The sequence below is a fragment of the Scaptodrosophila lebanonensis genome, unplaced genomic scaffold, assembly GCF_003285725.1.
Source record: "Scaptodrosophila lebanonensis strain 11010-0011.00,11010-0021.00 unplaced genomic scaffold, SlebRS2 tig00000001-arrow-pilon, whole genome shotgun sequence".
Classification (NCBI taxonomy): domain Eukaryota; kingdom Metazoa; phylum Arthropoda; class Insecta; order Diptera; family Drosophilidae; genus Scaptodrosophila; species Scaptodrosophila lebanonensis.
Genome location: NW_022060529.1, coordinates 23,411,735 through 23,422,215, shown reverse-complemented (window position 1 = coordinate 23,422,215; position 10,481 = coordinate 23,411,735). Strand labels below are relative to the sequence as shown.

General features: G+C 39.5%; 1 protein-coding gene across 4 annotated transcripts in view; it reads left to right on the top strand.

Annotated features, from left to right (window-relative positions):
- The first annotated feature begins 1,710 nt into the window (after positions 1-1,710).
- Positions 1,711-10,481, top strand: part of LOC115620072 (myosin-8) — a 58,751-nt gene continuing 49,980 nt past the window's right edge. For all 4 annotated transcript variants that reach the window (XM_030513234.1, XM_030513231.1, XM_030513229.1 and 1 more), the window contains exons 1-3: positions 1,711-1,765; positions 3,155-3,786; positions 9,229-9,634. In XM_030513234.1, coding sequence (XP_030369094.1) covers positions 9,475-9,634 — 160 coding nt within the window. In that variant the 5' untranslated portion in view covers positions 1,711-1,765; positions 3,155-3,786; positions 9,229-9,474. The remainder of the gene's footprint in view (positions 1,766-3,154; positions 3,787-9,228; positions 9,635-10,481) is intronic.

The window sequence follows — 10,481 nt, the reverse complement described above, 5'->3', positions numbered from 1 at the left end:
CTTCTCCTCTCGATGTACCTCCTCTTGGTGTTGCAGCATCAGGAGGAAGGCATGGCTCATCATGGAAGTCATTGACAGACCTCTCAATTCCTCAGCTTTGACTCTTTCCACCTCGGGTATAACTTGGTAATAAAGAGCAACAAAGGTACTTGAGAAATCTTGTATGCATATAATGAGTAATTTATATTTCCAATAAGTATTAAGTATAATTCGTTTAAAAAAGTTGAATTAAAGAACGGGTGGAGCTTTTATATTTTTCGAAATTCAGTCACAAATACAGGCATACTCTAATATTGCTAGTTCAGATGTTGTCGTCAAATAAAAAGAACTACTCGGCTGAGTTTTCTTTTTTAGTACAAACGTTTTTTAATAAGGAATATACTTTTATTTATTTTGTCAGTTCTTCGTTTTTGCGATAAGACTGGACTGTCACGCATTTCCACTGCCATAGCGAGGCAGACTAGATTTGATTGCCTATTGTATATAGCCAGCAGTGCTGTCCAGCGGTAGACTAAGGAAAAAAAAAGGAATACTTTTTGATTTCCGAAGTCAACTATGAATCAATCAAAATTATATTTTATGTTGTTTCGGTGGTGTACTACATATTCGGAATTTTGAGTTGTACTTCTCTAGTTCGTACGTGTTTTTTCGAAACTTATATTTCCAAAAACAGTAATACCTTAACCCATTAACGCAAGGTAATGCCATGTTGATAAAATATAGATTCAATTTTCAATCGGATTCCCAACTGCTCCAACTAAGGCTGGCCCTTATATTAGAGTAAAGAAATGTACCTTGTTTCTTAATAATATATTATTTTCTAGCTCTTCGATTTACTTAACTTACTTTTTTTGTAGTGGCGTACGATTATATATAATGTATGTATATAACTAAACATTCTTTGTGCTTATGCAATCTGAAGTTGCAGTTTTGAGAAAAAACGTAGTGCATTATTTACAGTAGACAGTAGCCCATGTTTAAGGATAGGTAATATTTGAAGGAAAACCACATAACAGCAGCAATATAATTTTTGTGTATGAAATTAAATACGCTCAACATTAAAGTGTTAATTGTATTACAAACCCAACAATTTTATCCTTCTAATAATGAAAAGAAAAGTAATCAATAATGATAATAGAATTTCAGCATTTTAATGTATTGCATAAATCAAGATTGGGGAAGTTCGTAGCATACTTTTAGGCAGCAGTGACCAATTCAAATTCAAAGAGCACAGCATTGCCAGCTTCAACCAAGCTACGATACAAAATGCCGCTTCAATAAATTTCCAGTGTTAACAGTGCCGTGCCATTATCGTAATGTAACAGCCGCGAAATACAATTGCGTCGGCGGAGACGAAATGTGCATTTCATTTATTTTGGTATTGGAATTTTCATTTAGTTTGCGAAATCAACTGAAATGCCCGCACACTCTCTCACACATACACACACACACCACACATTCACAGATAGAGTGACAGAAAGAGCGTTTTGGGCTTTTGGCCTAAACTGCGCGAGCGCCAGCAAAATTCATTGATTGTAATCGGGCAGGCAGAGGCCGTCGCTCACAACGTGTGCCCCTCTCCCCCCGCCGGGAGCCTTTCACATGTCGTTAACTATTCGCGACCAAAACTCACCACTGTCGCGATGCGTTGGCCCGACTATAACAGCGACTGTCACAAACGAGCGGCGCTCAGTTCTTTGAGGGTAGTTAGTTGGATAACGGCGTTGCCAAAAAACGGGCCCAGAGCTGCCGCACAATTTTTTGGGTTAGATTATACACATACACACACACAAACACACATTCACACACTATCTGACTGACAGAGAAATACACACAGAGTGAAATCTATATGTATGTATATGTATTTTTCAAACTGCTGCTTCAGTAACTGCTACTGAGGCAGCAGAGGCTGAGAAATGTATATGTGCGGAAAAAAAGCAATTTAATTGCTGTAGAAAAAATATATAGATTCGCGTCCACAGTAGAGTTCGCGCGTGTGTGTGGTACAAGGAGAAAAAATGTGTATAAAAAATAAGTAAGCCAATAATTAACAACGAGCTAAAAGTGATGGCTGAAGAAAACAGAAACTCCGATACATGCATGAAGTCGTATACGCGTTTTCGCTATAATAGCGCGTGTGTATGTATGCGTGCGACGCTGCCCGTGTAGTAGAAATTGTGCTAAAGGCTGCTCCCTGGATACAGAAAAGTGATTTCCTGCAAAAAAAAGTGTTCAAGTGTGCCTAACAAAAAGTCCTTTAATGGTTGCTAGCTAGAGCAGCCTCAATGTTGAATAAAAATTGTTTAATTCAAAACTAAAACCGCTACAACTAAACACACCTTCGCCCATATATACATATACTTGTATGTACACACACACCATCATAAGAGTGTAATAAATTTTTAGCGATGCGTAAATTTGTTCAACTAAACGCTACATATCGATTGGTGAAAAAATTATTATAAATTGCTTCAACCTACATATAAGTCGTGCGAGATACATATACATACACACACACACACACATGGAAACACTCACGCGCTCATACATTAAGTTTGAAAAGCTATAAGCTGTATGGTGGAGCTGTGCTTAAAGGAGTGGTGAGGAGGAGGCCAGGCGCGGGCACAATGCAGCCTGGAGTCGCGCGCAGTTGCGGGCTGGATGGAGCCGATGGGTGGCAGTGTGGGTCAGGCAACATTATGTTGCTGCCCCTCCCGCTCGCGCTTCTCTGATGTCGTTAGCTGCTCGTTCGGCAGTCCGTTGGCTCGTTCGTGCCTCGTGCCTCGTGCTCGTGCGTAACTCGTGCCAGCGCCTAAAACTCTGCAACTCCATGCAGCAGTCTGAGGCAGGATTGAGCAATCCGCGCGTGAGTTTGTGTGAGTGCGTGTGTGTTTCTGTGTGTGTGTGTGTGTGTGTGGGTGCTTCGTGCATACGTCAAATGTGTGTCAGTAGCTTTTCGGGAAGCACTCTAGGGCTCGGGATACTCCAACGCCAATGAACGTAAAGCCGTCGTTAGGCACGAAACACTCGAGCCCACGCGTCTTATGTGCCCCACGCGTCGTATTCTATAAAACAATGAATATTTATAATTAGTTTAAAAAAGGGTTAATTAATCCACAACAATAACAATCTTGCTTTGTTTTCCACACGCCAGCCATGTACATAATTACTCATTAAATTAGCAGCAGCAGCAGCATTAATTAATTAATTCAAACGAAATTAGCCGACAACCTGAACGCGAGTTAGAAATTGTGAATACGAGTATGTGCATTGAAATTCAAAAGGCATAAGCATATTAAGCAAAACGTGCAGCATTGGACGAAATTCTTATAATAAATAGAACAACAACAATAGCAATACTTAGCAGCAGCAGCAGCAGCAACAAGCATAGCATACTTTTTTGGCCACCGGAAACGGAAATGCACAGAGCGCCGCCAACGACGCCCTCTACGAGCAACAACAACAACAACGGCACCGCTATCTGCCACACACACATGTAGCCCACCTGCAAGTGTGGCTGTGTGCCTGTCTGTGCGTGTGTGTGTGTGTGCGAGTGGAGAAGCATTTAAAATTCCTGCAAAAAACAAATTGTTGCCTCGCGCCGGAAGCGCTCACCATTAAACAAATCGGGCTACCAACCGACCAACCGGCCAGCCAAACAGTCGACCGCTAGCCCGAACTCTTGGGCTTTTGGACCGGTGCCAGGACAGGCTAGAAGCAGCAAATCATTTCCACTCGCCCAGTCGATAAGAAAATCATTCAAAATTCATCGTCTAAGCAAAGCGGGTGAGCATGCCAGCATTTGAAAATGCAAATACAGACGCACCATTAATTAAGCCGCACACACGCACACAACCTGATACATAAGACATTTAAAATATTTATTTATATGTATGTATGTATGTATGTATATACCTGTGATGGCATCTATATATTGTATGTGAATGGTAAATCAAATTGATCTCTACATGTGTACTCGTACGTATGTATGTTTTGTGTAGTACGTAATCCTACTGTGCGTTCAACTATTCGAATGCAGCAACTTTTTTCTCATATACTCGTAAACATTTACGACCCGTAATTGTCAATACTGAGTACGGCAGACCGGTACTTGGGTATGTCTTGTATCTTATGTATGCATTTGTTATGTATTGTGAATGTAACTAATTTTAATCCTTGAGTTCGTCCTTATTTTTAATTGACTTTATCTAGAACTAATGCGTCGAACGACCAATCTGTACTCTAGTCCTTACAAATTGTTTTCAAGAATTGACAGTAAAATATTGTCAGGCGGGCATGCTCGAAATTCCGCAAGACCTTTTTATTTCTAGACTCTCAACAGCATGGCCCATTCAATTAGATTCAAATATACCAGCTTGAATAAGTTCAATAAATAGGTGAAATAATGTAAGTGCACAATAAAAGTGCTTTTGTAAAGTAAATTTTTGAGCATATTCGTATTTTGCAAAAAGTAATTAATAATAGATTTTATTCTACTTCATTATTAATTAAGCTTATAACTTAAAGGTTATAAATACTCTTAAATAATTATTCTATTCTATTCTGTTGTCAGTCTGTTTTTCTGTTTGAATTTCACTGAGAAGTGTGCGGTCGAGAATTGTTTGTAGTGTCTAAGTTTGTAAGGAAGCATCGTATACCAGATTTGACAGGCACATATAGTATTATATAGTATGATCAGAAAGATGAGACGAATGCTAATCTTGACCTCCGTTACTTCGACAGTCTATCAGTCTACTAATCCTTTTGATATATAGATTGATAAAGCCAGATCACCACATAGAACAACTGTAATAGAAACGATGTGATTTAGGATTCGGGTTTCCAAAATATTGCAAATGTTCAGAATATAGAACATATTCAGAGAATTTTGTATACAGCTTCCGCGCAGACAAAGAAACGTTTTCTGCCCATTTTCTTATTTTTGTATTGCATATGTAAGAGATTTTTCTATAGTATTCCCTTAAATGTTGATTTAAATACTACTGAATGAGAATGTAATCTATTTTGTTTTAGTGTTTTGTTAAAGCTATTTGCTTAAGCCTAAAAAATATGAGCTAGAGTTCAGAGAACTGATGGTGTTACCAGAAACCATAAAACCAATAATACCATGGTGATACGTTTATTTATGATTACTAAGTATGTGCGCATAAGCTGCTCTACATTTTAAAAATTATAAGTTCAAATAATTAAATATGATTACTCCTTCATCTCAAAATATAAGTACATACTTTATATTTAAAAACTATTGTAAAGTGTAGTTGACTTATCATTTCTTTAGCGGAATAAGATAATATAAGATGTAGAATTCATCCTCAAGTTTGTTGAATCTATAGAGCATTTATAATACTTATACGACCTGCATACGCTTTGAAATCTTTTTTTTCTTCAAATATTTAAGATGAATCGATTTTAATTCACTTTTTTGTATTATATTTGCTGAAAAATAATATTTTTATTCGGGCCTCAATTTTGTTTTGATGTGTAAGCAGTTTTCGGATTACATTGCAAGCGAATACGAAATGTATCTATAATGTATGGAAGAAGGCCATTAGTCGATTACCTGACAATCACAGCAAATTGCATGGCAATTGAAAATTTAAAATTAGACGCGTTCAATGAAAATAGGAAGGCTGTCAAAAGGAGTGTGTCCAAAGAACACGCAAATGTAAAATGGAAATTGGAAAGCTCGCAGGATTCGGATTCGTCCATTTCTTATGATGCCATGCTGAAAATGGGAAAAGCGATGAGTGGGAAATAAGCGTAAATACACGCACATGTACTACTTATATTATGTATGTTTGTATGTGTATGTGTATGTGTGTGTGTGTGTGTGTGTGCACGTAGAGTTGGGACTGTGACAATAGCGAATAATAACAACAACAGCAAAAGCAACAACAACAACCGCAATGATGATGAATGCTGCCCTCTTTGCGTGCCATGCCAATGCTTTGCGACTTGGCTCTTTATTGTTATTGCTTTTCTTCTTCTTGCTGGCTATGCCTTAGTTTCTCGTTTCGTTTGTGCTTCTTCGTCTTTGCCTTATACTTTAGCCGCTACTTGTTCTAATTTTAGATCAGTGGAATAATTTTTATTGATTTCAAATTTTAACCTTATTTTACATGTTCGAGTTCGACATGAGGGTGTACTGTGTGTGTATGTGTGTGTGTGTGAATGTTTTTGCGTGTGCATGGAACAGCCTGGGTCTGGCCGAATGAAGCGCCGCCGATATGTTGCCACCTGCCTGCCACCTACATTTCCCTCTCCCACTGCTGGCAACAAAATACGGCAAATGTTTTACGATGACGCTATTGTTGAATTGCCGTTGCCGTGGCCGTCCTCATCTACAAGCCTGTATATACATAGTATGTGCTCGCATGTGTGTGTGAGTAAGTGAGTAAATACGCATAGAAGTGTGTGAGCGCCGCTCTTGCGCTCTTGCGCATTCCACTGTGGTGAATTCCTTCGGCTCCATTCGCTTAGAGAGCAAACAATAGTGCGGCATCGTCTCTGGGAACGTCCGCTTGCCTGACTTAATTCAACACGTTACTTGACTCTTGACACTCACTGTGGCGGTACTACTTGCGGTGACGGGTGAAGAGAGCGAGAGGGAGACGGAGACGGAGAGAGGGGGCGGACAGTGCGCCTGCATTGCAATGCAAGCAACTAGATAACGCCTAATGCTGATAACACGTCCGTTCGAATGACGGCCGCAGGCGTCAAGACATGAGCGACAACAATTGCATTATGGCTACGACGACTTGTACACGATTTCGTCATCAGAGAGGTAAAAAAATCGCCGCGAGCTGGAGCCAGAGTGTAACAGACACGGCCGGAAATGTGTCTATCACGGAGGAGCCGCTGAGAAGTATGCAACACCTAGTGGGTGTTTGTGCAACAAAGTGCAGCTTATGCTTCCTGCTTCCCGCACCGCCAACGACTAAATCAAATTTAAACCTGATATTCAATATGGCATGGAATGCTGCTATGCTGGGTCATAATGCAAAAGCTATCTAACGTACTTCCGACTTCGGATACGTCCAGGGTGCAAGTCATTGTCGCGCAGTGGGGCCTTCTGTCTTTTTTCGTTGCAAAAATTAGATCCATTGAACTGAAAAAGCTATTGTGTTAAAACAAATTTAGTTTGAAAGAGGAATTCTTAAGCAAATCAATGCAAACTGTGCTATGATTTCTATTAGCTGCACAATTTGTGGACAAAGTTAGATTTTGCTTCCAGTGCAATATTTGCCTAATAAAACTGCCAAAATTTATTTTTTTACATAAAGAAAACATTTTATGTACATTTCTTTTAAATAACATTCTTTTTAAATTTTAACTCTGCAGTCTTCGCTGAATATTCGCCATATTTAGATCCACAGATTTTTTCTTTGCAGCTGAAGAATTTCAAACTGCTGCCTAATCTTCTGGTAATGTTTATTTATTAAATTATGTTGATTTATTAAATAAAATAAAATAATTGTAGAAGACATTCAAAATGCTGCCCAATCTTTTGATTCTCACTATTATTTCGTTATTATCGAAGAACTATCGAGATAAGTTTCCAGCATTATGTTGATTTATTAAATTAAATAAAATAAATGTAGAAGACATTCAAACTGCTGCCTAATCTTTTGATAATGTCCATTCCTGCGATTCGTGCTGTTATTTCGTTATTATCGAAGAATTTCCGAGATGAGTTCCCATCATTTGTGTTGGCATATCCACGCGTCGTGGCCTGGCATTAGTCTAGTCTGGCGCCCAAGCACTTGCGGTCAATTCATGTTGACCAATGATGTTCACCAAATGGGCTTTGCTGCTTCTATTAGCACTTGACATTGCTTTTTTGCATGTGTTGTTGTTGCAGCTGTCGTCACTTAAATGGGCTTTCAAGCGACACACACACACACACACCCCCACACTTATGGGGAAGCACGCACATCCACTCGTACAGCCATTCAAGTAAACATTTGAATGGTCTTCCGGTCTGCTGATTCATTTAGCTTTCATTTAGCCGCTGTCCCTGTTGCTGTTGCTGTTGTTATTTCTCTTGTTTTTGATGTTGCCCATTCATAAAGCATCGTCTCCATGTGCATGCGTATGTGCACTTAACTTTTGAGCGTTTGTTGTTGTTTTTCTGTCACACAGTTGCAACCAAGCTGGGAAACGTGCTCTGCTCTATGACTATGACTGCCATGTCGCCGACGTATAAGCAGGGATTTGAATAGCCCGGCCCCCGCCACCGAACGCTAGACGCTGCCTTGCATGCGAAACTGTCAGCAGACAGTCGTGCACCGGTTTGTGCGCCTCGCTGTGGATGGGTGGGTGTCTATGTGTGTGTGTGTGTGTGTGTGCTCCTCTCATAACCGGCTGCTCGAGTGGCAATTTGCATGCGATTTGTTTTTTTCTAAATAGAAAAAAATTTACATAGACCTGCCATAATAAATGCTCGACATTTTCTCCAGCTACGAGTATTTGTTGATGTGCTTACAGCTACGTTTTTTCCTGGCTAAGATTTAGGTAAAAAGGTTAAGGATATGCAAGTAGGAAACATCTTATTTAAATGCATAAAATACTTGACAACAAATTTAAGAGACGACACAGTTAAATCAGTTGGGCTTTAACTTGGGCTCAGCAGGGCAGTTAAGTCTGAGACATAAGGCTGGCTATGTCGATCCGCTAGCCTATATACTTAAGTTGAAAGACGTGATCAGTTTGTGCAGTACTCAGATATATATATATATGCTAAGCAATATTGAGCTCTTTTATGTATATCCCTCCTCTCGCTTCAATCTATTATTAATGCTTGTGACATTTACAAATGATGTGAAAATAAGATCAGAAGTAAAAAAGACGTGGATGCGTAGACCATTGAAAGCCAAATTCAAGCGAAATTCTCACTATTTATGTACATTTATGTACATTTCGGGTTGCTGATATTGAATTGGACTTTCGATTACCCGAACAATTGCAAAGATGACTTGACATTACAATTTTTAGTTTTTTACTTTTGATTTTGTTATTTCTAAATCGATTGATATCTTTAAAAACAACTCGCTTTATTGAGTTGAAGCTAATGCGAGTCGGCTGTGTTTGAATGAGTAGAGATTTTTGTGTGACTGATGCTGATGTCCCCATCGCCATCGCCATCGCCATCGACCTCATCTGCATATGTATATTATGTTGTTCTCTTCTCAACTCTTCCACTTACAGATGCGCCGTCAATGCTGCACTCAAGCAGGCAATTCAATGAGTTTTACTTGAATTAGAGCAAACCCAAAGCCAATCAAAACGTGCATATCAATAGAGCCCATACCAAAAGCGAAGCAAGCAAGCAAAAAAAAAAAACCGCAATCAAATACGAGGCATTTAAAGAGCTTAAAGAACCAGAGAACCGAAAGAGCAAAACACAGAACACAGATTTTAGCGACAAATAGCTGCTCTCTGCCGCCGTAGTGTATGCATGCCGCGGATCAGCCGCGGATTATGTCACGTGACGATTATAATCCAGTGACTAGCTCTGGTGTGCGCAGCCCTGGTCGTGTGCGGCGACTACAGGAATTGCCAACGGTTGATCGTTCACCATCACGGGATTACGGCGCACGCGGAAGCCCTCTAGGTGAACACACGCTCACACACTTTCACCCACACCCTCACACTCTCACATGCTCAAACAGCTCCAAATTCAATATCAAGCTAATCAGGCCCAACCGTTCAATTTTTATTTGTCAAGTCCAGTCAGCAAACAGAGCACAAGCGTAGCCGTGCACTGGCACAAATCTGAATAATCGAGCAAACCTAACATTAAAGTTCAAGCTACGTTCATGCGATGCCTCCAAACAGTATCATCCAATTAAGCAGACCTTTAAATGCAAACAGATCAAAAATCAATCTGCAGATATTCGGGAATCGCGTAAACGTAGAATTGATATTAGTGTACTACTCTATTGTACTTGTATATGTCGCACTGCTCACGTTTGTGCGACGGGTTCCAGCAAAGACTTACCTTTATTAGTTAGTCTATGGTCGATTGGCAAGCATTTCTTTTCACTTTCCTATCTACTTGCATTGAATTGGACTTCTTGCGTACATTCGTTTTTTCTACTCTACTCAACTTACTCTACTGCTACCTGAAAAATTTGCTTTACTTGTTGCATGCAGATAACAATATTTATTCAAATGCCATGCAACAAGGGCGCTCTCGAGATTGGCCGACGGACGACAGACTTGGACCGATTTATACAAAATTGATTTTCAGTTTCTTATGCAAGCAAATACAAAAAATGTAAATCGAACACCTCATGAAATTCTATTCTACTATATGGAACATTTTCATTTCTGATAGCAAACTTGTACTACTAATGCAAATTTAACTAAAGTCTATAATTTTTGTCTAACATCACACGCATGCGCATGATACATTTGCTTTCGTTCCGCTTAACTCATGCAAATTTTTGCCTAACTTC